The sequence below is a fragment of the Panthera pardus genome, unplaced genomic scaffold (assembly GCF_024362965.1).
Source record: "Panthera pardus isolate Hobbes unplaced genomic scaffold, ASM2436296v1 HiC_scaffold_6, whole genome shotgun sequence".
In the NCBI taxonomy this organism is placed as follows: domain Eukaryota; kingdom Metazoa; phylum Chordata; class Mammalia; order Carnivora; family Felidae; genus Panthera; species Panthera pardus.
The window spans coordinates 22,382,354-22,410,168 of NW_026526991.1; the positions used below are offsets into that span (position 1 = coordinate 22,382,354).

General features: G+C 40.1%; 1 protein-coding gene across 16 annotated transcripts in view; it reads left to right on the forward strand.

Annotated features, from left to right (window-relative positions):
• Positions 1-27,815, forward strand: part of ANKS1B (ankyrin repeat and sterile alpha motif domain containing 1B) — a 1,073,811-nt gene that overhangs the window by 975,771 nt on the left and 70,225 nt on the right. For 11 of the 16 annotated variants that reach the window (XM_053895881.1, XM_053895874.1, XM_053895876.1 and 8 more), the window contains 2 exons: positions 11,805-11,912; positions 14,006-14,185. In XM_053895881.1, the coding sequence (XP_053751856.1) occupies positions 11,805-11,912; positions 14,006-14,185 (288 nt within the window). The remainder of the gene's footprint in view (positions 1-11,804; positions 11,913-14,005; positions 14,186-27,815) is intronic. The other 5 variants (XM_053895883.1, XM_053895884.1, XM_053895885.1 and 2 more) reach the window with 2 other exon arrangements.

Here is a 27,815-nt window from a genome sequence, read left to right on the forward strand (position 1 = left end):
AATCAAGGCTCACACCCACATCACCCTGACATCCAATCTCGGCTCTTAATCACTATGCCCTCTTGAGCAGATTCTTGTGCCTCAGTGGTGGCGACAATTGACGAGAGAACAAAATTTCCAATCTGTTAACCGATGGTGGGAATAATTCTCTATGATCAAAGTCTCCCCACCACCTATCTTCAGCCCTTCCTTTCCTGGTATCTGGGCATCAAGAAAATGAATTCTGTATATAATTAATTACTTATTTATTTATTTTGAGAGAGAGCAAGCACAGGATGGGGTAGGAGCAGAAAGAAGAAGAGACAGAGACCCAAGCAGGCTCTGCACCATCAGTGCAGAGCCCGATGTGGGGCTTGAACTCACAAACTGTGAGATCATGACCTGAGCTGAGACCAAGAGTCAGACGCTTAACCAGGTGCCCGAGAAAACGGATTCTGATTGTGCTACCTGGTGCATGTGGAGTTGGAGGAAAGGGAGTTTTGAAGGATAGCTCAAGTGATCAAACACGAGGTCTGATGAAATAGCCTCCATCCAGTGGCAGAGAATACCTCTTAGGTAATCAAGGAGCCTGCCTTCTCTGGAGTCAAGCTCTCTCTCCCAACAGTGCTGTCAAGGCTGGGCTTTCTAGTTGTCTTTTGTCCATTGTTTCACTGTTTGAATCTGCCGTCTATGCTTGTTTCCATGCCCGCCCTAATCTGGCACACACCTTCTTTGTTTAGCTGGGTTTCAGTACCAATGATTAAATGATAGTCCAGTTGCCAGTCTATTTCATTGGCTCTTTCTGGGCCAGAAAGACATTCTGTCTCCATTCACATTGTTGGTGTGATTAATTGAGTGCTTAGAATGCAAGCCTGGTCCCAAGTGCTTGAGGGAATCTCATTATCACCACCTGTTACCCCTACAGAATCTACTTGGGTTCCTAGTGATCACTGCCTTCTTTTCATACCTGCACAAACTCTTGTGGTAACCATTTAGAAAGCATGAGCACTTTTACCAAACTGTCATGACTAGGAGAATTAAGACTCTTAAAATATATGTATGGTAAGTCATAAGTACTAGTGTACTAAACACATATAACAAAGAATATCCTACTCACCAAGCAGCCTATAGGACCAGCCTTGTGGTCACATTTCCTTTGAAATATACTGGACAGCATGCAGTTTCTGTGTTGCCTACCCTTTAGTCTAACTGGTAACTAGTCTGTTCCAGAAGGACAGTGGTTTCTGTCTGGTGCATTCTGAATTACAGCCTTCAGGAATGGCTTTATTTATATTACACTTATTGAATACTGAATACTGAGTGCTTTCTCCCAGTGTTTTTCTTTTTTTAACAGCTTTATTGAAATATAATTACAGATCATAAAAGTCACCCATTGGAAGTATACCTTGCAATGAGTTTTAGGAAATTTATACAATTGTCCACCAATGCAATCCAGTTTTAGAATATTTTCATCACTCTAGAAGGTTCTTTCATGGCCATTGCTGTCATCTTCGCTCCTGTTCCTATCATAGGCAACCACCGATCTGCTTTCTTTAGAAACATTATATAAGTGGAGTCATACAACATGTATGCCTTCTTTCACTTAGCATAATGTTTTTTGAGGTTCATCCATACTGTAGCATTATCTGTAGTCTTTTCCTTTTCATTATTGAGTAGTTTTCCATTGCATGAATATCCTAAATATTACTTACCTGTTGGCTAGTTGATGGAATATTTGGATTGCTGGGTTTAGCTATTATGAATAATGCTGGTCAAATTTTCATTTACAAATCTTTGTGTGTACATGTAATTTTCTTTCTCTTGGACTGCTACCTAGGAGTGGACTTGCTGGGTCATATGGTAAGAAACTGGGTCATAATGTGAGATATTGGCAGTTCTCCAAAAAGTAGATGTGTCCCCTTGATATCTCTGCTAGCAATATGAGATTTCTCGTTTATCCACATCCTTACCATCACTTGGTATTGTCAGTCTTTTTTACTTCAGCCATTCTTGTGGGTATATAGTAATTCCGAGTTGTATTCTGTTATGTGATTCTCTAGGAGATAAGGAAGCAGATGGGGTAACAAAGGAAGTAAGTGGATTATTAAAAATCTGTCCCTCACTGTCATCCTGCTTTCTTATCCTGAGCCTGTCTTTGGGACTAACAACATCTGCTTTCCTTAGAAATACTTTTTTAAGCCCCTGACATTCTTTTTCCCTCCACACATGGGCTGAAATATGGCGAACACCTGACTCTAAAGTGCAGTAGTAGCTAGCTGGGCTAAGTAAAATCCATGGATGCACTTTTTAAACCTTAATTTTAGCTAGTTTTCAGTAGATTTTTACCTCCTCCCACACCAAATTCTTTTATCAGAGCTGCTGACAAGAAACAGAATTGATTGCCTTGAATTCATTGCATCTTTCACTATTCTACCTACCCACTGATGTAGGGTGTTATGTCATTAAAGTAGCAAACAGCACAAAGGAGGTAGCAAAAGAGCAGAAAAGAAGACCATTTATAACCCAAAAATTGAATAACCAGGCCCTTACTTACCTAAGATCGTCTCTTGGAATGCAATTTGTCTTAAAGCTTCTGTTTACAAATATGTGTTTAGTCAAGTACTTTGCATATTCCGTTTAATTTACAATATGTGGACATGTTAATAATGAACTTTCTTAAACATAGTATCATTTATAATACTGAGACCATGGGTCATACAATATAATAGATCATAAGTTTTATGATCTCAAAAACTGAATGAGTAAGGTAAGTTGAAAAATACCCTCAGTAGCCATAAATATCCCCCATGGTTAGCAAAAGATAAGCCTAACTGTGGCCTCTCTACTTCTTAAGATGTAGAGTATTTTTATGTATTAATAATACTGCAAAGAGATTTGCGGTTTTCAAATGCTTTTAGCTCATCATCACATCTCCAAGAATAACTTCAGATGTGGGATATAGCGCATATTTCCCATATTCTTCTGCAACAAATTTTTTCTTCAGTAATCCCAACGATTGGGTTATTGAGCAATGCAAACCAAATTTCTCCTATGAAAACCTAATTTGCAGCAAGCTGTACTTTAAAAGTAACTTACAGGGAAATTAGTTAGGAACTGATTGGTTGGTTGGTTGGTTGCTTGCTTGCTTGCTTGGTTTTAATCTTCTGGAGCAATGTTTATGTGAAAATATAATCAGAAAATTAGTACCTTCATCAAGAGGTAATTCAGAGAGCTTTACAAATAAACCTAAGATTCTCATTGATTACAAAAGAAGGCTTTCTACTTCCAGAACCCTTAAATGCTCAAAAGCAATTATACCATTAAAATCTCTCTTTCCATGCAAAGATTATCTCATTTCCTCCTAATTAGTGTTTCCTGTTTTTTGAGACAGACTGTATTGAGAAAACCTACATTCCCTGGGACCCCCCTCACTCTCGCACTGTCCTTTGCTCTCTCTGGGGCCATAGAACTTGGAACCTCTTTTCCACCCCATAGGTTAGCACAGTTGTATTTTGGTCACATGTATTATACAAACTGGTGTTTGCTGATTATTTGGTAGTAGTTGCTCTGAAAAGTAATAGCAGAAGGAAAAGAAAATGTGTCAAATCTTGTCAGAGGGATTTTTTAAAGTGTTAGAGGTAAAGGGAAAGAGTTACAGATGGTAGGAGGTAAGCCAGTTTTCCATCACTCATGGCAAGACTGTGTAAAGGAATCAGGGGCTAAGACTCAGAAAGAACAGAAAACTAGAGAGCAGAAAGGAAAAAGCAATAAGACATGAGTGTTCTCTTTGCTTTCAGAGATAGTTCTCCTATGTCATTTGTTGCCCACAGCAGAAGTGATCAGATCTGAGATTTTAGGGATATCCCTCTAAAATGTCCTTGTGAGGTAGATGCTCTGAGGAACTCTAGGACTCAGTAACACTGTACCTACCTAGATTCCAAAGCCTGCAGTCAGGTGGAACAGGTAAGACACAGACATGTACAAAGAGAGCTAGCAGTACAAGCCAAGATACATCCAGTGTTACCAGCCCAGGGCAGCCTACAGATAATACAGATATTCAGAGAGAGAGGTTGCAGTAATCCAAGGTGAGCAAGGAAAACTTTAGGTGGATCTTGACTTCATCCTTCCAAGATTCTAATGAAAAGGAGAGCGTGATATTTATATCTATATTTATAGAATATGCAGAAGTGTTGTATATTTAAGTCAAAGAAATGTCCATGGCACAGTTGGAGACCTGGAGGAGATTTGGCTGGAGTTAAAGAAATTTTAGATTAATAGGAGAGAAGGCTGGAAAAGTGAAAGTCAGGGTTCTTGATCTAGAATCTACCCAGAGTGGGACACCTGGGTGGCTCAGTTGGTTAAGCGTCCAACTTCAGCTCAGGTAATGATCTTGTGGTCCGTGAGCTCGAGCCCCTCATTGGGCTCTGTGCTGACAGCTCAGAGCCTGGAGCCTGTTTCAGATTCTGTGTCTCCCTCTCTCTCTGACCCCTCCCCTGTTCATGCTCTGTCTCAAAAATAAATAAACGTTAAAAAAAATATTTAGAATCTACCCAGAGATATCTATAGTAACACATTTAAATAACAAAGATAATAGTAAAAATTTTGCTGGTAGGTTTATTCAAGGATAGGATAAAACAAGTTTAAAGTTTCTGTTATACTTAAAAGAGAAATTATGCCTTAGTTCAATGCTTCATGGTTCCCAGAGCAGCTTCCCAGTCATTCTCATTCAATCCACAGAAACCCTTTTTAGTCTTGGCAGGCTGTGTAGACACATATATTTAGATAGATGGATGGATGATAGATATATAGGTAGATGGATGGATGGATACATGGATACATACATACATACATACATAATAGACAAGAAGATATACACACCTGTTTTTTAAATGTTTTTTTTCTAACTACTATATTGAGAACCCTAGAGGACTGAATATTTTTTCTTCTTTATGGCTCACAAATTGCATAACATGGGGGTTACATGTGAAAGACATCCAGTAGTTTGTTGTGTAAGATTATTATTATCCCTTTAATATCACTGCTTAAAGATATTAAAGATCACCTAGCTGGGTCATCAGTGTGGATCAGTCGGTTGAGTGTCCAACTCTTGATTTCAGCTCAAGTCATGATCTCACGGTCATGAGATCGAGCCCTGCGTCAGGCTCTGCACTGGGCATGGAGTCTGCTTGGGATTCTCTCTCTCCCTCTCTCTCTGCCCCTCCCATGCTTGTGCACACACGTACACATGCTCTCTCCCTCTCCCCCTCTCTCTCAATAATAATAATAATAATAATAATAATATTTAAAAAGATCAGCTAGCTGGAAGAAGAATCAGAGGAAGAACAAAATGTCATGATATTCTGCTTCAGAGGTCCTTCTATCCACCATATTATGCCAGACATGGATTATTACAGCCCAAAAAATCAGAGAGAACATGTCACAGTCAAAAATCAAATACAAGTTCAAACGAGGACTTCTGGCATTGTGGGAGTTGAAATTGGATGACACACAGGCACTTTTGCCTTGATGCTTCCAGGTGGAAAGTGTTTAGAAATTACCAGAGAGGGGGGAAAACCTTTCGCATTTAATCGCAGAATTTAGTTCTGCAGATGAGAACAAAGCAGATAAATTTTTAGCTCAACTTCCATTCTGGGTCTTTAAGAACACCAGAACTCCTCAGAACGCTTGCAGTTTTGTTAGAAGAGGCCACTGTGAAGCCAGATGCATGCTCTAGAGTTGCATAAAAGCTGCTCTCCGTAGTTAGCAAACATCTAGAAAAGGGAAAGGGGAATTATCTACCTTGTTAAAATGGAAGGAGGGTTCCAAATGCAGGATAAAGCTGTTTCATTTAAGTACCATTTAAATAAAAATCCTCCTCTAAATAAAAAAACTGGAAATAAAAAGGATGCAGTCCCATGGTGGTGATAACTGGAATCGCTCGTGTGCTCAGTGTTGCTGCATGTGTAGTCTCTGGAGTATTCAGCTACATGTGTTATTTCACGTCTGTCAGCTAAATCTGAACTCCAAAATATAACAAATGCAAAATGTGACACTGAGGAACATTATGTGGATTTGTGATTTTCCCTGGAGGACTTGGTCCAGCCAGCAATAAATGGATTGAGATTTCATGCGGAACATGGAGACAGACTGTCGCTACATGACTTTTCTTTGTGACTCATGCACATTGTCGCAGCTTTTTCCAGTGTTTTTTTTCTATGGTGTCTATGCAAACATGGCAATGAAAATGGAAATTGTAGGATGATAGGATTTTTTTTTTTAGTCCATGGAATATTTGATATCCAGAAAAGAAGCACAATCTAAATTTCCGACAATAAGGGGAATGGTTAGTAAATTATGCCATGCTTCTCTAAAGCAATAATATGGTAATATGGAGTTACTTAAAATGTCTACTGAGAGTTGGATATGTTAGGGAAGTATTTTAGCTTTAATATTGAGTGAAAAAAATTAAGGTGAAAATTGAACTTATGTTACAGCTTCTATAAAATATAATCATGGGGACAAAATGAAAGGAAGCATATCTATATGTTAATAGCCTACAGAGAACTTGTCCCCTTACTCGTTTTTCTGTATTTTCTGTCTCTACAGTGGGAGAGCAGTATTGTTACTACAATCCAAACATTGTTTAATTTTAAAAGCAGATGAAGAAAAAACATGTTTAATTTAAATCATGTTAAATTTTTTTTTTCAACTTTTTTTTTTTTTTTTTTTTTTTTTTTGTGGGACAGAGAGAGACAGAGCATGAACGGGGGAGGGACAGAGAGAGAGGGAGACACAGAATCGGAAACAGGCTCCAGGCTCTGAGCCATCAGCCCAGAGCCTGACGCGGGGCTCGAACTCACGGACCGTGAGATCGTGACCTGGCTGAAGTCGGACGCTTAACCGACTGCGCCACCCAGGCGCCCCTAAATCATGTTAAATTTAACGTTTAACATATATCACGTTAAATTTTAAAAGAAAAAAAAAAAAGAAGCCTAAGTATGCTGACTTTACCTGGTGCTGTGACATATATTCTGATGCGAGCTTATTCAGTGTGAGGGTAATGGCATGACATTGTCTAGCAGAATTCCCACAGCCAGACCCAGAAGCATAAAAGACAGTGACATAACATTGCAGCATTGTCACTCCACAGTTATTCTCCTCTTGCTGGGATCTGTGACAGGATTTCTGAAGATGTCCTGTTCAATTGATGATACTAGAGAAAATTCCTAGAGGCAGCTACTGGTCTGATGAATGGGTCCCAATATGAGGAAAGCTCATGTCGGTTCAACACCACTCCTTGCCTTTGGCTCACATTTCTCATAGTAGTTGTAATAAAAACCGTTAAGAAAATATGCAGTAACTTTTATTTCATATCTGTTAGAATTCAGCAGCTGGAACCACATTCTTAGGCTCATATGTATAATAATTTTTTTCTTAGTTAATGGTTTGACTGTGTAGTTATTCATGTCCCGTTTCTCTAAGTTCCCTCTTTGTACTGCCAAATAATCTGTGGCAGAAACTCAATATCAGTGTTTGAATTGAGCAGAATTGGCTCAATATCTTAGAATAACTAAATCCCCAATATATTACCATTACTTTACCTTTTATACCCATGGGGTTTCTTTTATATGCAGTTCACTTCCACCCACACAGGAATGAAACCCGTACAGAGTTTTTCTCTACTACGGTAATCATTGCTCTGGCTTTTTGAAAACCAAAGGTTTGCAGACTGACTGGTCATCAGTTACGGTGCCTAAAGTGATAGGATTCCACTACTTCCCTGTCTGCTTCCAATGATGACCATATGTTAGTTAAGTTGTTCTCATCCAAGGCAAACCCACTTGCCTTTGGACTTGACTTTTTCATAGTGACTATCTTTCTTTGGAATATTCTGTTACTGTCTGGCCAATTTGATTTCTTATTGTTGACTTGGGAGTTTTGAAGCTAAACGTCACCCCCCACCACCACCACCACTCTAATATTAGCCAACTTGGATTGAATCTTGGATTGATGAGGACTTCCTATCCTTTGTCTGTATATGCATTTCACAAGGAATTCTGTAAGGTACCCACCTGAGCTCTTTTGACCTGAAGCTTTAACACTGCTTTAGCCTTGTCCAGAATTGAAGCTATAGTATTTTAATGTTTTCAGATGATCAAAACCCATTATAAATGTTTTGAACACAATAACTCAAAATTTACAAAGCACCATTTTAAGAAGCCTCATGACACGTTATTTATAGTGTAGCTGAAGCCAGACGGTGTAGAGATTGACAGCAAGAAGAAGAGCCTGGTAAGTGGTAAAAAGCAGGTTAAGAATCAGGTGCACATCCCCGCCATGATGCCATTAGCACTGTGACCTTAAAGAAGTTACTCAGTATTTGTGTCTCAGGTTGCACCTCTAAAATGAGAATGAGAATGTTATTATAAGGATTAAATGAGATATTTACACATATATAATGTACTTGGCACAGTTTCTAGCACAACTAGACCATAGTAAATGTTAAGTAAATGGTAATCATCAGTATCTTCTGTAATGTGGGATCATTTCTAATAAATGAGAGTTACCCACATGTTTTTGACATGACTCATCACTCTGTGTTAATTTGTTCCATCTATCTATCTATCTGTCTGGACTCTTCCGGAAGGTTCTGTAGAGGAGGCAGCAGTAGAGCTCCAGTGTAGAGTGCCTCAGCTTACCTCCTTTGGGGATTAAATAATGTGCATGGGAGAATAGCATGCATTCTTTTAGGTTAGGTCTAGGAATAAATTTAACAGCTAGAAACCAGACCCCTTCCTACCAGTACATGTCACTTCAGTGGGCACTTTTTCCAAGGTTAGCCAAATCTCTGCATGCAAAGCACCAGCAGACTTGTTTGATGTGATTAACTTTCTGAATATCGCATAGTCCCTGTCTTTCGGGGTCAGGATTTGCATGCATCCTTAGAGCCCACTAACTGGAAGAAGCACAGTGTGAAGGTTGTATCTTCTCTACACCAGGCCCTGTGCTGGTTATTCTCATAATCTCGCTCTTCATCTTCCCAACATTAGGATTGGCATTAACTTCCTCACTTTATAGGTGAGAAAATGGAGATCAGAGACTCAGGTATCTCGCCCCAAATTGAGTTGTTGGAGAGTAAACCAAAAGCAGCAGTGGAGGGGACACCAGCTCAGTTTTACCACAGTTATTTGTTGTTTAGTGTCAGTTATTTGTCAAAGTAATTCTGAATTCATTTATTATGATAAAAACATTACTTAGCAGGACCCAGGGCCCCAAGGCAGCAGCAGCAGCAGCAGCAGCAGGTCCAATTAGCTATTGGGAGGAAGGCAGTGGAGATTTTATGGGAGGAATTTATACTCAATAGAAGCATTTGGCAAAGTAATTGAGAATAAGAATAAAAGAGAATGAGAAGAATGTAGTGTTTTTTAGACTTGCAAATACATTTGAAAAGGTTAATGTTATATTTCCCTGAAATGGAGGAATTCTTTGATCTTGGTACTCTTTAAAAAAAAGAAAGAAAGAAAGAAAAGAAACAATGCAAAAATATAAGGGCATTTCTCTGGATCGTGTAAACAATATTGCCTGCAAGTCATGGACATTGGGACCATCCTTATTAAGCATACTTCTAAATCATCTGAGGAGTGTATGGTGAAATTCTAGATTTGCAAAACTTGCTAAACTCCTCCAGGTAGTGAAATGCCATACCGGCTAATATACATGCAGGAAGATAATACAGGGTTATGTGAGTATGGAGAAGGACGGCAGATGGGTTTCTGCATGGACGACTGTAGGATAAGGAATTTAGGGAGAAGTAATACAAGCCCTCCTTCCAAGATTAAAAGGCTTTGAACTATCAGCTGTAACAAAGTTAAGAGGTTTTACAGCCAGTGTGTATTTTTGCCCCTGGTTTTTCCTCCCATGGCTGAAAGGCCAGCCAGAATCAGGAGTACTTAGAAAGGGACATTTAAAAGGGTACATTCAAAGCAGAAAATAGTGTACTGCTCAGATGTAAAGCCATGGTTCACTTACACCTGGAATGTTGTAATTTGCTGGACAAACCTTAAGCAGCTGTAAAGGGGTAGGAGAAGGTACAGAAATTGACTAGAATGATCTGTGGGGAAGAGGAGCTGCTTTATGGGGGTGACTGCAAAGATCAGGATGCATCAGCCAGGCAAAATAAAGGTTTACAAAATCATAGGGAGGTGGTGCATGTGATCACTCACCTTGATGAACATTTGCTATCCCCGTCATCAACAGACATGGATCAGAGAGTAGATGTGAAAGGAATAGAGCATACTGCTGGTTTAAAATCTGAATCAGTGTAGGCAGAAAGTCCAATAGGCTAACTGACAAATAGGCAAATAAAAATTCAAGATAGTGCAGGAGGAATGCCAGAGAATGCCCACCTCTCCTCTTTAAAACTTGAAAAGAGAGATTTTGTTTAGATCACTTACACTATGGGTATTGTACTTGAGGAACTAGTGACCCAAATAGTTCCAGTTCTGTCCTGGAACTACACGTGGGCAGAGAAGAGGTAAATGCATTTCTTATGAATGGATTTATAATATGTTCTTTTAAAACATCAGTAATATTTGGAGATGTGCCCAAACTTTGCAGTTTACCTTCAGGTAAAACAAATTTTGGAGTCAGGCAAACCTCATTCAAATCCCAGAGCCACCACGTACTGGCCCTTAGATAGACTACTTAACCACTCTGAACTTCAGGCTCCTCTTCTGTAAAGCAAGAAGAACCCCTTCCAGAGAGGGATGTTGGGATGGTTGAAAAAGAGTAGCATTTGCAAAGCTCCAGGAAGAGGTGGGAACTGAGACTGTCTGCAACTCTTGGTTTCCTTTGTCACCTCTTCCACAGTGTGCCTTGTAGGGCCCTCAGACTCAAAATCCCATCCTGGGGAGACTTTGAGTCTTCCCCCAGGTAGGTAGTGCTTGACTCCAACCCTCCTCTGCTACCTTCATCTACATTAAAATTCATTCTTTCATATTCATTGAACCCCTGTTATTTCAAGCATTGCTTTAGGCATTTGGGAAATCATAATGATAAAGATACACCAAAGCCTTGCCTGCAGGAAGTTTACCTAGGGGAGATGGGTACACACACACACACACACACACACACACACACACTGAACCTATAAATAAAGTTATTTCAAAGAATGATAAAAAGAGGATCATGAAAAAAGAGTGTGATGGGGGTTGAGGGCATGGTTCTTTTAGTGAGAGGAGGGAGAAGGCTTTTGTGAGGAGATAACACTTGAGCCCCAGAGGGATGAGAAGGCATCATTTGAAAATCTTGAGGGGACCATTCCAGGCAGATGGACAAAAGGGATAGAGGCCCTAAGGCAAGAATGAGTATGGAATGTTCAAGGAACAGAGAAGGCTAGTGTGGACATCCTGAATGGAGGGACACAGAGGGAGGCAGAGGGCAACCAGCCCTGTTGGACCTTGGGGCCAGGTCAGGACTCCGATTTTATTCTAAGAACAATAGGATTCTGTGTATGGGAGAGTTTTCTGCTGGTGCGGGTTAAAGTGACTTATCCTCTGGAAAGGGTGGTGGTTGATGAGAGGAGATCTAGACTCCAGGGCAGCACCAGCAGGAGGAGCCGTGTCTCTGCTCTTTTTTCCAACCCCCACTCCACAGCCACATTGGACTCTGCCCCTGCCATTCCCATCTTTCTGGACTTGAGGGCCCACCCTGATTTCACACATCTCTCATGGTGCAGAGGTAACTGCACAGATCCCTTCATTTTTCATCTTTTAGGACATCTTTTTCTCAGATGAAATATTTAACCCAAATATATGTCGTTTCAGGTTTTAAAAATCAATTTGATTGGCCACAGGAAACGTATTTTGGCATCTCTGGGAGACAGGCTGCACGACGATCCACCACAGAAGCCCCCTCGGTCCATCACCCTCAGGGTAAGTGCCCAGCTTGTTCGTTTCCGCCTCCACTCTTATCCTCAGAAGTTATTGTGTGCAATAAAATGACATGATCGAAGCAATGGATCGAGAAGTACAGGCTGTTTTCCATGTGGTTTACCTTATTTATATAAAAACAATCTCAGTTTTGATTGTGTTTTGTAAGATGAGATTTGTTTCTCTCAATTGGTTAAATGTATACTTTTGAGATTGAGATGTACACATTACAAACCAGCACTTTTAAAGAACCACTCCCTCTGCCCCCTTCCCACATTCCCATCTGCACCAAGTGAGAGGAGATGAGTTTTAGGTCAAACTCCTCAAACCCACAGAACGAGAATCATTCAAGGACCACAGTTAAGGAAAGATAAATTGAAAGTTAACCTTAGGGTCTCCTGTTTTTTTAGGAAGTAAAAATTTGTCAGCTTTACTTCCTTCAAAAATTATGAATAGAGAATCCAGAACATTAATAAATGATTGCAGCTATATTTTAGAATTCTGGGGCCGAAAAACTAGAGAGAAAAGTATAGAATGGAGACAAAGATAACATGGAAGGAGAAGGAAGGCAAGAAGGGCAAAGCAGAGAGAACAAGAAAATGAGAGTTGATTGCTGGCAAAATGGCAGTGGGAAGGAGCAGCCAACAGTCACTGGTTTCCATGAGACCCTGTTGGAACTTCTCAAAAACTCATCGAAAAGCCTGGATCTCCATGACTGGTTGGAGAGTTCCAACTCTGTTCTCTTTATTTCATCCTGCACTGGCTTCTGATCCATTTTCTGCACGTGTCAGCAAAGGCAGCAATAGCAAACAGTACACACAAGCATGGCACTTAGATGTACCTGCCAACAATGAAATGCAGTAGAAAGCCTCTTATCAGTGAACTTCAGAAAACAGCAAAACTACTGCCAGGACAGCAGAGGGTCAGGTGGGAGAGAAGCTGGTAAGACTGTGAGTGTGATTCCATTTTAAAGAAGAAGTTACACAACGATTTCAGGGAATACAAGAGATGTGGCTGGAGGAGGGAACCAGCAGGAAAATTGAGCACTGGGGAAATTGGGATACACTGGGACATTTGGAGACCAAAGAGTTGGGGGCTTTGGGAGCAGTGAAAGTAAAAACAGGACGTGTTTTTCTTCCCAGTAAGGGAAGCCTCAAATAAATTAGGGGGAAAATAAGACTAGAAAGTGATTATTGTCTTACCTTCATTTCGCTACACAAAAGGAGGTAAAGATGTAGGTGCCTTCAGTGTAAACATCCTAAAATGCCTCTTTAGACGAGTAACTTCCTCCTACTTACTCTGCTCTCTTTCCTTCCCCTCCTGAACCTCTCCCTCCGGCTCCCTGGAAGAGATTTAGGAGAACAACAAACAGATCAAAGACAGAGATTCCCAAGAAAAAGTGCAGGATCTTAATCTGTCACAGGAGGCCCAGAACATCTGGGGGAGAAGTGGCCTGGAGATTCAGCACAATCCAACCCTCCTCTGACTCGCAAACCCTAGAGCCCAGCCGTCTGCCACCCCTTATCTGACTTCTGACCAGTTTCCCTCAGCTTGAGTCATCTTTGACGTTGAAACACGTCCCCTGTCATTATATGCATTGCTCTGCAGTCTGCGTGTGACATGCTGTGTTTCCATACTGTGTCCTCTTCCCTGCCTGATTGCCAGACCACCCTTTGATGGAGAATCAAGACCCGTTAGGTCCTACTGGGGCCTTCTTGTCATGTGTCACTACAGTGAGGACACTCTGTCCACAGGGAGATGCATCTCTTCCCTTGTAAACACACACAATCGCCTCAGGGGTGCCCAGCATACGGGTGCCTCTCTCCTGAGCTCCTCCGTAGCACTGGTGTAGCACTGGTGTAGGAAAACCGGGCCTGACTCATTATCCTTGAAAACTTTGACCTGAAATACTTAGGGGGGAAAGTATTGCCTAGATCACGCCATCAGTAAAATGGTAGAATGTCACCCATTCCTTAGCAGGTGATTCAGAAATGACTCCCCACCCCTGCAGTGTGTCTTGTCAGTATTTCACAATTGTGAAACCAAAGGTTAGCCACAAGAACATGGTATTTATTTCATGATGTATTTCCATTCAGGATCCCAGTGGTAATCACACTCCTCCTCAGTTGTCTCCATCACTTAGCCAAAGCACTTACACCACTGGTGGCTCCCTAGACGTTCCTCACATTATCATGCAGGGCGATGCAAGGAGGAGAAGAAATGAAAACTACTTTGATGATATTCCCCGATCAAAACTGGAGAGGCAGATGGCCCAGGTAAGGTGTTAAAAGCCTCTGTGATATTTTTGCCTTTCACCCATATCGAGTAATGCATTCTGATATTGAACACTAGCTTGCAGTGAGCCGATGGATGCCTGTTGTCCACCCAGCTGGAATTTTACCATCTTATGCTATGGCCTTCATTCCCTACTCGCTCAAACCAGACTGAAAACACACCTTCCGGGAATGGCTTGTATACCCAGGTCTTTGTTATCCATTCTTATGGGAGAAGTTGTCTGATCCCATTGCACCCAGAAAGTCTTTGTGCCAAAGGGAATCATCCCGCGTGAGAATGAAATCATAATGAAAATGAATAACAAAAGTCTGGGTTATAAAATGTAAATTGGTTAGATGACAGAGCAGAAGTTGGGGGGAAGTAGTAACTCCTCGTGATGTTGTTAATTTCCTTCCGGGTTAACATATTTGAACAGTATCACACTGTTGGGACTGGTTGCATCGTCTCACAATGTCACCTTGAGTAGTTGAAGGTGATGATGCTGCTTGACACAAAGAACTGAAAAGAGAGATCTTTCATGCTTAGCCCTCTCTGTGGTTTTGGTAGAGGTGTCCATGCCTCACCTGCCCTCAGACTGCCGCTCAGAAACATGAGTCAGCCATACCCAACAGTGGAACTGTTCTTAACACACGTCCAGGGGGGCAGCTACGGCTCTAGCGTTTGTCCTCAAGATTCAAAGATTTGGATTTGTTGACAACAACTGGCAGAATCAACTGTTTTCATCCTCCTTCCAGGTTCAGACTGGTGTGTTAAGAGTTTTCTCTCTGCCTCCCACACCTAAGATGAGAATCTTGAGGTGAAAATTCGACTGTAATTGCTTTGCTTTGCTTGTTAAATATTTTTCTCAACTGTTTGGTGAGATTCTGTTTTGAAAAGCCTTTGGTAAACATTCTGTGCTGCCGCTCATGAAAGAAAAATGTGAAGAGAATGTTCTGGAAACCATGACTTTTCTGCTTGCAGATACCCTGGAGAGAGAGAGAGTCTGGTATATTGCAACTCCTTTTAGCTCTCTCAATATTGAATTGTTCTCTGGGATCTTTGTGCAGGGAATGGCAATGTTAGGATTACGGAGAATCTTTTCTTGAAGGGAGATGAAAATGTACAAGTTACAAGAAATGAATAATTTTCCTTTTCTCTCTTGTTAAGTATTATCTTTTAATCCTTATTCTTGTTTTCACTGATGTTCTTTTAGAGTCTGAAAGCTTTTTTCCCCCAAGCTGTTCATATATTTCCTGCTACTTGTTAGTATTTGTGGATCACATATACGTGGTTAAATTTCTGTAATGACAGCATTTCAGAGACATGATTTGTTTTAAGTTTGACCCATGTAGTCTTTATGTATTAGTACCAACTGGGTATTTTCTGAACCTTTCTATTTCCTGGGTAAAGGAGGATCCTTCCTTAAAGAGCATTAGCTACTGTTGACTATGCCAACTTCAAAAACAAAATCACCTATCTGAGATCCTCCTATAACTTATGACATTTCTGCACACAACACAGTTTTTTCAAAGAGGAAATTAATTACTCCTCTGCCTGCGTGTGAACACTCAGAGATAATCTAGCAAGATTTCTCCCTTAGGTCCCTCGTGAGATTCAAAGGCTAGTATTTCTTGTTGAATAGCCCAGATGTTTTTCCCATCACTCCGATTGGAAAGCATCCCTTTCAAGAATTGTCCTATCCTTGAGAAAGTTGAATGAACTTGTATCTGGCCAGGTGATAAAGGCCCAAAAGCAGAGAGAGGATAGATAAAAGGGTGGATGGGACGTGGCGAGCCACAGAGGGTCTGTGTGGATATGCTTGTTTTCCTCACGTGTACTGCTCACAGCAATCGAATGACTGATGTAGACATAGGCCAGGAGCCAGGAGCATATTAGACCTTTCTGAAATCCTGCCGCTCAATACAGCACTTTGGCTGCAGAGAAAGCAGAGAAAATAGGAGATGGCACTACAAGAAACTAATCAATAAGGAAAAGAATTCTGGGATTGCAACTCTTTCGGCTGTGTTAATTGCAGTTTTTTGTTTGTTTCTCTTGAGAATGTTTCCTAGTCTAGAAATGCCAGAAATCGTGGAGAAATGAATGTGTACCTTTTAAAAATAGTCTCAAAGCTTTAACCTGTCAAAATATGAAATACTCTGTGATTTTGTTGTTGAACAGTTTTATTTTTTTTTTAAGTGCTTTTCTATCACTCAACCACTCAATTGGTGTTTTTTTCTTATCCTTTCTTTTCTGGTCATTTGCTAGGATGATTTTTTAAATCCATTTGCTTTTTTAACAACCTGTCATGCTCTCCCCATGCCACATTTCTTCCCCGAGGCTATGTGCTTAGCCAATAAAGTTGGGTCTTCCTAAAGACTTGGATTAGAAATTAAAATTTCGGTAGGCAAGCAGCTAGTTACACCTCCATCCAACCAGGAGCCTGGTCCCTGAGGTTCTTTCCCAGGACCTTTCTCCCAAGGGGCTTTCGTTGCATGGGTAAGGCTCACCTAACCAAACAACACAAGTCCGTCTTCAGGCTTGCTAATTTACTAAAAGAAAGGAAAATGCAATTAAGAGAAAAATCACCAGGTCAGAAAATCTGTTCTCAGCAGAGACTCCACCAGAGTGATCTGGAATTCTAGTCATAGGCCAGAAACCTCAAGTTCTTGGTGGTTGCAATAATTCATAGGAGTGTTGCCCTCTTAAGATCTACTCAGTAGATGTTTGGAAGTGTTTTGCTTAACCTAGAAAACCAATGCTTACAGTTAAATTGAGATACATTTAATGTCTGTTCCACTATGAAATTTGTTCATTGGCAAATGATTTTCAAAAGTAACACTAGAGCGATGTTTAATTATCGGTGTTCAGGTTGAACTAGTATGAAAAATACCTATCTTGGAATCCAGTGGCTTTTAAATACTGTGGCTATTGTTTGCTTTTATTCTGATATAAATAATATTCTGGCATCAAATTGTCTTAAATGAATATGTGAGAGATGGAATTGAGTTCAGTACTAATAACATTTTTTAAACCACTGAACATAATGATATAATCACATCTAGACAATGGGTTTCTGTCATGCTGAAAACATCACTTTTCTGGCCTACAGTTCTAATTGGACTCATTAGCTCAGAAGCTCTGAAATGCTCCCATATTTCCCTGCCTCTAATAAATGAATGTCACACTCACGTTTGTATAATAATAACTTAATGCCCATAGAGCTTTTAAATTTTCAAAGTACTTTCACATCTATTATCTCATTTGAGTACAAACGAAGTATCCTACACAATTGCTCATGTGCACATAGCATGTGGCTGATCAGCTTTTCAGTCCGAGTTCTGTAGTGAGTGAAAATAAAGTGAAACTCTGGAAAGCCGATCAGAAGGGGGATAAATATTTCCAGTATTTAGGGCCTACTCGCCATCTTTAGAAATGTTCTCAAGTGATATTTATTTAGAAGTCAGAATACTCTGAAAATGAATAATAAAAGAGAGTAATGGGGCTAATCAAGTTAAGGGACCACAGTCTCCAAAGTTACTAAGAAACAAGAAATTCCCAATGTGAAACTTCCTACCATTTATAGAAGGCCTTCATTTACAGAAAACACTTATGGAAAAATGAAATGATGCTTTTAGTTTCACAAAAATAAAAAGGACTCCTAAATAGTAAAAGAAATATATATCTTTGAACAAATTTTAGCTTGATATTAATGAGGAAAATCTATAATGTAGAAGTCCTTAAGGCTCTCATCTAAATAAAAATACCAGTATTTGGGGGCAGTTACCTTATCTGATGCACACTAACCTGAGAAACAGGCATTATCCACATTTTGAAGACAAGGAAACTGAGAAACCACATGACTTGTGTGGTCTGGGTCACATAGCCAGAAAGAAACTAAATCAGAACTCACCTAGGGCGTTATGTAAGGCACTGCAAAGGCTTGGTCTGAATTGCTCCTAAATCAGTACTGTTGATACCGTTGAAATGCCAGTGTTTCTTGATCCAAACAGTATCACTTAATAAGTATGACTAGACCAATTACTTCTTTATTTGAAAGCATTTAACATATTAGTTCTACAAATGTTCATTCTTTTGATATTGTTAAAAGAAGAGAAATGGAAAGGGAGTCAGATAGAAGCCCCGCCACAGCCAAATCCGTGCCTGGGATTCCATGTGCTTTATCTTATCTGATCCTCACAATGTCCCTCCTGTACTCGAGGAACCCTGGGTGGGTAAGAGCTGTGCCTCATGGCTTGAGTCAGCACTCAAGCTCTGTCTACCTGACCGTATCCTGGTTCTTCTATGGCTCTTGATACCTTGTGGTATCTGTTTTAAATGATATAAGTATTTTTTTAAGTTTATTTATTTTTAGAGAGACAGAGACAGTGTAAGTGGGATAGGGGCAAAGAGAGATGAGAGAGAATCCCAAGCTGCCAGCACAAAGCCCAGTGCAGACCTCGAACTCATGAAACCACAAGATCATGCATGACCTGAGCCGAAACCACGAGTCAGACACTTATCTGACTGATGTAAGCCCCTGAATGGTGTAAATATTTTTAAATGACATAAAACATTTTCATAAAAGTTCAACAAATACAAACTTATATGCTGTAATAGATTATACTTATGTGGGTATAGCAAGAAGAATGACAATAAAATCACTAGTAGTTTAGTGGAACCTTATTGAATCAGCTTTTTAATGAATCATCATAAAACCCTTTAATGCAAAACTATAATGGTTATTTGTTGAGCCTTTTGGTGGAGACCCTCTCTGCACAGCTTGGTAGAACTCTGCCAACAGAGTTTGTTTCACATGTTTGTGAAAGCTTTGTATGTGGGTGGGGTTTACTGTGCATACAGAGAGGTCCTTGTGTGTGGTTTTTCCAAACAGTGGATGCTGTTTCCTTAGTGGCTTCTTCATTTGGAGTTCTGATTTGGTTTCTTTCTGGCTGTGTGACCTGTACCAAGTCATGTGGTTTCTCCGAACATCAGTTTTCTTTAAAATGTGGATAAATCCTGCCTCTGGGATTTGTGTGTATCAGATAAGATAAGTTATGTGAAAGCATATTTGTATGTATCAGGGAAGAAATTTATGTGTAAATACATAGATGATATGACTCTCAATTCAGATGTATCACCCGTGGGTCCCTGGTTCATCAAAGGGCCAGTTAATACCAAAGATATCAGAAAGGTAAATGCTCATTCAGATGGTTGTAGCATTCTATAAAGGCCATCTTTTTGTTCTAGTATTATCCATGCTTAGAATATATAATAGACAATGGAATTGGAATTTTCCTCTTTATTATTTTAATTATATAAATATGAAGGCTCCCAAGAAGTGTCTTATGATGGAGAAGGGATCTGTGTAGTGATCACAAAGCCAGGAGAAGCAGAAGATAGATGGAATAATTCTCTACAAATTCAGGTTACAAAAGTAGGTAGCACTCCTTAATCCCCATCACCTGTTTAACCCATTCCCTCAACCCTCCCCCCCCTTGTGATGAGCACTGGGTGTTGTATAGAAGTGTTGAATCACTATATTGTACACCTGACACTAATATGTGAACTAGCTGGAATTTAAGTAAAAACTTTAAAAGAAAGTATGTAGCAAAGAATATCTTACAGTAATGGCATGTTATTATTATTTTAACATGGTGAGGTAAAAACATTAAGTGACAAAGAAGGGATTATTTTTCTCTTAAATGAAATTTACAACTTGCTTGAAATGTACAGTACACAAAATTAGCTAGAGAGGCATGAATATCTCAAAAAGCCATGAGGCAAATGCTTAGCCATCTTTGGGAAAGAAGGAAGATGGTAATTGATTCTATCATACTTTTCCCTGGGAGAGAAAGTCTATTGTTTCTAGAAATACTGCCCACTGCTCTGGCATTATGGGAATTTACAGATTCAGCCTTTAGAAAATAGCACAACTATGTTAAAGGAATAACATTTTACAAAGTGATTTTTCCCTAAAACTAACAAGTTTTCTTATTACTGTGTTAACATCAGATTTTTTTTAATGCCCATAGGTTAATGGCTAGTTTTTAATTTAGATTCTTATCACCTAGCCACTACTCAGAAAGGTTCAGCCTGTCCATGACTTCAGAATTTTCTTCCATGAAGGTCTAAAGAGCAACTCCTGATACTTAAGCACAGACAGATAACATATAACCAAAAAAAGAAGGTGAAGAATAAACTCGGTAGGCTCTTCCATCAGGAGCTTCCGACTTGACAGCTTGTCGAGTTGACAAGCTGACATACCAGCTTCAGAGATAACTTGGGATGTTGATGATATCTGTGCCCAGTTTCAAGCCAGGAATTCGAGACCACCAGCCATCTATTCCCAAAGGCATCACACCAAGCAAAAGTGGAAAACATTGCTTTCATAATTGGAATTTAAACCTGATGTGTGCACCCTTTGTTTATTAACGTGGACAGCTAATTGTCTCTTCTCAAAATATATACTGCTCTCCCTGTCACAACTTTGGGGTTAGAAATTCCAATGTGCTTAGTGTCTTTTGGGAAATACTGAAGTGTTACCGTCTATCCTATACCTCAATTTAAAAAAAAATAATGGGAAGAAGTGGGAAAAGCACTCAGATGGGTTCGTTTTCAGATTTTGGTACTCATCTTACAAGTCTGGATTCTTTCATTCTCTGTCAAGTCCATCAGTGAGGCAAATTAGACGACCAGGAATTTGTTCTGACAGACTCCAGTCAGACCTAAATAGCTCTGTTCATTTTGCTAAAGAAGCTTTGATGCCTCCACCTTCCCTCCATGTCCTGGTACTTAACCAAAGGGAACGTTCCCAATTAAAAACAGACTATGGATTTTTTTTTTAAAAGAAAGATTGGTATAAAAGATCCTATTTTCAACTGAATAAATAAGAAATCTGATAATATATAAAAACCCTATTTCAGTGGAATTGACCTCGTGATATTTAGTGGTGCTTTAGGCTTGCTAACAGGGAGCAGCTTATTCACAAAGAGGCACACCAGGCTATTTTTCCACTTGTTAAATCTTTGGAATGTTTCTCATTATATTCAGTCCAGTTCTTGGGTCCACAGGTCAGAGTTTTGGCTTTTCTGATCTGACCTTGATAAATTTTCAAGGGTAGGAGAATCTTCTTATTCTCCTTCTCCCTCTTCCTTTTCTTTTTCCAATGTAAAAAAAAAAAAAATGAAGACAAAATTTTTTAGAAATCTGGCTGATTATGCGGTCCTGTCTCAGTTAATTCCATTTGTATATGACTAAAGTAAAATTCCAGTAGGGACTCTTCTATGTACGTGCAACTAACAAAAATCCAACTCAAGGTGTCTTCAGTTAAAAAGGGCATGTGTTTGAATTATTTCACTGCCAAGTCCAAGTAGACCTGGGTCCAGATGCTCATATGATGTCTTGCTCTTTGGCTCTTCGTGTCTCAGCTCTGCTCCCTCTGGATTGGCTCTTTTCCCAAACAGTCTTTCTCTGTATGAGGGAGTTTCAAGTCCAATTCCTGTTCAACTGGAAACTATGAGAAAGAGGGCTTATCTTTCCAAGAGTTCCCCCCAAAGTCCTGTCATTGGGTCCCATTTGTTCAGATCAGCCTGTTTTGGATCAGTTATCTGTCCAAAGCTAATCACAGAAGAAGGTGTGTGTGTGTGTGTGTGTGTGTGTGTGTGTGACAAAGAGAGAGAGATAGAGAGAGAGAGAGAGAGAGAGAGAGAGAGAGTTTGCCTGGAGGTGATTTTAGCTCCACATGCACCACACAGATTGAGGGGTAGAAAAGGAGCCCCCTCCCATGGACAGAGTGCCATGACCAGAAATGGGAATGTCTTCTATGCAGGCAGAAATATCAGTAGTAGGCACCTAAATAAACCCATTTTGACATTCTGAGAATGTCTGGCAGAAAAATTGTTTTATTACATAAGTATTGATTTCAGTGTTTCATACTAAACTTGATGAGATTTTTTTAAATTTTTTTTTTTAACATTTATTTATTTTTGAGACAGGGAGAGAGCATAAACAGGGGAGGGTCAGAGAAAGAGGGAGACACAGATCTGAAACAGGTTCCAGGCTGTAAGCTGTCAGCACAGAGCCTGACGTGGGGCTCGATCCCATGGACCGAGAGATCATGACCTGAGCTGAAGTCGGACGCTTAACCGACTGAGCCACCCAGGCACCCCCGATGAGATTTTTAAAATACCAGATTTGGGGTTGGTTGCCTGGCTGGCTCAGTCAGTGGAGCATATGACTCTTTTTTTTTTTTTTTTTTAGTGTTTATTTATTTTTGAGAGAGAGACAGAGAATGAGCAAGGGAAAGGCAGAGAGAGAGGAAGACAGAGGATCTGAAGCAGGCTCTGTGCTGACAGAAAGCCTGATGCAGGGCTTGAACTCATGAACCGTGAGATCATGACCTGACCTGAAGTCAGATGTCCAAACGATTGAGCCACCCAGGCACCCAGAGCATGCAACTCTTGGTATCAGGATTGTGAGTTTGAGCCCCACATTGGGTGTAGGGATTTCAAAATAAAATCTTTAGGGGAGGCTGAGTGGCTCTGTCAGTTAAGTGTCCGACTTCAGCTCAGGTCATGATCTCACAGTTCATGAGTTCGAGCCCCACATCAGACTCTGTGCTGACAGCTCAGAGCCTGGAGCCTGCTTCAGATTCTCTGTCTCTTCTCTCTCTGCCCCCCTTCTCTCTCTCTCTGTCTCTCTCTCAAAAATAAGTAAATGTCAAAAAATAAAATAAATATATAAAAATAAAATCTTTAAATAAACAAATTGGATTTGAAGTCATGAGATCAGGGTTAAAAATCCCATCTCTGTTATCTATTACTTCTGTAACCCTGAACAAGCCTCTTAGCCCTTCAAAGTCTTAGTTTTCTCTTCCTAAAATGAAATTAATGCCCATCTCACATTATTGTTGTGAGACATATAAGTAAAGTGGCAGCTGTCAAAGTATTTTATAAACTCTAAAGCTATATGTTGGGGTGGTTTTATTAGAAAGTGTCATTATTTTGAGATAACTTCTACACTATGCTTTTTCAAAACAACTGGGAATAAATGCACTGTAGAGTAAAGCTCATAATATTTATCCTAGTTTTACAAAACTATTTCTATTTTCCAACTGCTAAGCCCAAACTGATACCCCTCCAATGATATGGAAACAACAGTGCTTAGTTCGAACAAGAAGTTCCTGTCTATGTTATAACTCAATTATTGTTGGAGCCCTTTGGAAAGGATTTATGGATGATATCCTTATTTAAATACCTTTAAATACTTTATGAGTTAGCATATATTAAAATCTATCATTAGATTTTATATTTTAAAAAATTATTTTTCTTTTATAATGAAGTGTATGTTGACTGTGTAACAGCAAGCCTGACTCTTCTTTCACCATTTTAAAATTCACTATAATAAGCACTCTGTAAATACTTGTCGCCAGATTAATTTACACAAGGTTATAGGCACCACAACGCCGCAGGTTTCTAGGACTCCAGATTAGACACATATTGGGATAGCTTCAAATCTTTTAGAGAGACTGTGTGGAACAGTAGCATGCCTCCTGCCTAGCTTAGATCTGGTAGTTAGCTCATCACTACTATCGTCAGAGGCAGTACCAATTAATACAACTTATAATGAGGAGACTGAGGCATGGAGAGCTTATGTTGCTTACCCAAGGCTTCATAGATTGTAAGAAGTACAGGTAGGATTTGGACCCAGTCAGGCTTCACAACCTGTGCTTTAACCACTGTGTTGATTAACACCCTGTGCCATCTTGAACCAAACTGAGTACCAGGAGACATAACACATCCCAAAGTTCTAGAACCCCAAATGGCTCTAGTCCAATATTTTGAATCCTTGACAAATTCTGTTAATAATATTTAATGTTTTATATAAATGCAAGGTTAGTAGAGAACTGAACCCCTAAGGGAGCATGGATAAACTTTGTAAAGAAAATCCTTCACTCTTGACATACATTCTTTACAAATCAGGAGTAGCAAACAGTTGCTTCATGTAAACAGTTATAAAATGACATGACCCCTTTTCTCTCTTTTTAATATTTGTATGTTTATTTTGAAAGAGAGAGAGACCCATGTGCAAACAGGGGAGAGGCAGAGAGAGAGAGGGAGAGAGAGAATCCCAAGAGGCTCCATGCTGTTAACACTGATCCTGACACAGGGCTTGAACTCACAAACCATGAGATCATGACCTGAGCTGAAATCAAGAGTCAGACACTAAACCAACTGAACCACATGATGCCCTGACATGATAGGGTCTCTAATGAGGTTTGAATGCAGCATCACAAAAATTTGAAGTAACTTGTGTTAATGGCTAGAAGATTCTTCTGTACTTCTGTTAAAGAAAAACAGAGAAACTTAGAACGGGAAGGGGCCAGAAAATGTATCTAGTCTTGTAACTTACTACAGCACCCCTCCTAATACATCCTTAATAGACAGCCACAAGTTTCTGCTTAAATTTGTCACTGGAAAGGTGGCCCCCACTTTGTGAAACAGCCCTATCAGCATCGTAAAATGTCTAACTGATAGAACTTTTGCCTTATGTTGAATTGAAATAAGCCTTCCTAAAACTACTACATAGTTAGTGCTATCTTCAGAAAACATGAAGGATAAATCTGCTCCCTCTTGCTGAGAATAGCTAAGACTATAGACAATTTGATGTTTTCCCCTTACTCTATTAATCATATCTAGCTCCTTGCCAATATCATTCTGATAGTGGGATATGGGCCTCACAGCATCCTGACTCCCCAGCTCTGGGCACATCTGCTTCCTTGATGTTCATGCTCGACAACATTAACATATCATTAACTCCTACTGAGCTTTCCTTCATGAAAATCCAGCCTTTACCAATGGCCACGAGCTGAGCCGTGCCTCTTTTCTCAGCCCTCGGTGGTGGTGGTGGTGATGGTGTGTGTGTAACCTTAATGCAGGACTTTACATTTACATTACTCCTTTCCAGCAAAAACAGTTTTATCAAGTTGTTTATCCAATAGTCCTAGAGTATCAATGTTTTGTAAAGCTTGATCAACACTCAGTGTGTCAGTGATCCTTCCCAAGTTTGTAATGTGCTAATTTAAAAACCTTACCTCGAAAAAGTATGCCTTTCAATTAATTTCTCCAATGTGTTGATTTCAGTGTTGAACAGGCAGAACTGAAGAAAAAAAATGCAGTCTTCTGCCAGGGACCTCTTGGATGGGCATCATTTAAGATAATCATTCAACTAGACCTCGTTTGTCCATATTTCGCATAAGGATAATATGAGGAGATAGTGGGGTCTCAACGTTGGTGAATGAATGGCTTTATCCAATACATCTTTGTTACCAGATGCAAGAAGCAGTGTTGAGCATCTAGTTAATAAATGGGTTTAAATAAAGAAAATGACAGTGTCAGTTTACAAGAAAGGAGCATAATGTATAAAAAGATGTTGCAGGCAAAGAACAGTATTACTCTGCCAAATCCAGTTCCTTTGCAGCAATTCCTGTTATGATAAAAAAGCTGATCGCTGCTTTTCTGAATGAGTTATTAATATTTCTGGTTTTTAGGTGTTTAGTTGTTCTGAAAAAATGTATCAGTAATGGTGGCATCCAAAGTCTGAGGCAGAACAAATAGCCCATATTGCAATAAGCAGCATGATCCCACTTGACTTAAATTCCCTACAATATCCAGAGAAACTGGGACAATAAGATCTGGACTGTGCAATGTTCCTTTTTTCTTGCCCTGCTTTATTTTTTTCTGAAGAGATATCATAAATAATTGTGTATTGTCATTTAGGGCTACAACTGTCATATTAGGGAATGAGGGTTATACATTATCTCTACAAATGAATAACAGAAATCATAAAGCCTATAGTTCTCTACTACTCTGGTAGCTGAGGGCTGATTTTATGTGCTGTCAGTAGCAGAATCAGTTAACAAGGAAGGAAGGGAGGGAGAAAGGAAGGTAGGAGGGGAGGGAAAGAGAGAAACCTGTAAATTTGGGCAAGCAATAGGAATTTATAATTGGAATCTCTATCGTACCAATGGACTTATGATGGGACCAAAAATGGTATTTAGTCCTTCCCACTTTTGCTAGATGGATTAATGCTGACACCAGCAATAGTGGGTCTCACACCGAGAACAACTGTTGGCCTGACTTTTCACTTCCAGCAGGTGATCTGTCGAAGAATTTCCCTGTGGACACAGGGGAAGGTCACGGTCAGGAAGGTTTGATAGGACTGCTCTTCAGAAAGGTGGAGAAATGACAGGAAGCAGGATTTTCTCGAGTCCAGCGTCCCCTGCAAATGAAACAGTCCATCTGAAAACTTTTAGAACAAGCATTGGTGGCAAATAAATAGCAAAACAAAACAAAAAAACTTGAACTTGAGACATTCAAGTATAGTTGAAAAAGAAGAATCACATACAGTTGAGGGCCATGTGCATGGGGCAGAGGAGCACCTTTTCTGTATCAACAGCAGAGGGACAGAAGTGATCCGAGGCTGCCTCACGGCCTCTGGACAACTCTTGAGAGACAGAGGGTTCCGGTTTTCTGATTTCCAGGCAGCGTTCCGTTAGTGCCCCTGGAGGAAGGGGCTGCAGGGCCGTCACTGCTGGAAGAAAAGACAGAGGTGTTTGGTGCATTAATCCTTGCCTGAACTGAGTCCCTTTGACTCCATCTTTTGATGGATCTCATTTTAGTCTCTGCTCAAGGAGCCGCCAAGTCGGCTGGCTGTTGCCCGAGCCTTCCTTTGTTAGGGTGCCCTTTTTTCTCTTGCCTTTGAAGCTGTTTTGTTCAGTCTTCAAGTTTGTTTTTGTTTTATTTTAGAAGTGCTGGCATCCAAGAGAAGGAATGGGCTTCATTATACTTTTAGCTTTCACCCTGAACCTTTCCTATTTCTTGTTGGATTCTTTCTGGTCAATTTCTGAACAACCTGAAGTGTGAAAGAATTATGACAAAAGTAAGGGAGAAACCGAGAAAAAAATGATTTTTTTTTCAGCGCTAGAACAAGGCAGGAAATTTCATCTCTGGTAGAATCTGACCAGAGGGCTCTATTCACACACTTTTTTTTTATTATTATTAAACTAACTACACAGTGTTGGCAGGTTTTCAGAGCCTAATTGGTGTTGTTGGGTAGACGGAGCTACTGTCAGCTTGCTCCATTCCAAGACCCACCATCAGCCTCTGAATCCCAGTTTACTACTGGTCCTGACAGTGGAAAAGGGATTGTGTCTGTAACAGTCTGCATTCCATAAACAGTGACAAAAAGCAGAACCGCTTCCTACTTACTTTGTGATCCATGCCTTGTGCTCAGAAGATGCAGTAGCTATCCTGGAATGATGTCAGGGTGCCAGGGAGACAGATTCCTATGCTGTAAACTTTTTTTAAACGTTCAACTTCCGCTTGAAAGAATAATCTGTTTACAGTGTGGAAAACATAGACTTAATTTGGATATAATATGCCAGATGCTCAGGGAAGTCTTCTCTGAGAAGGTGACATTGGAGTAGAGCCTGCGGGAGATAAGGGAGCTAGTCCCACAGTAGCTGGAGGAAGAACATCTCAGGCAGAAGGGGAGACACATTCAAAGGCTTGAAGCAGGAGTGTGCTTTGCTGTCCAGAACCAGCAAGAAGAATAGTAGGAGCGGAGGGTAGA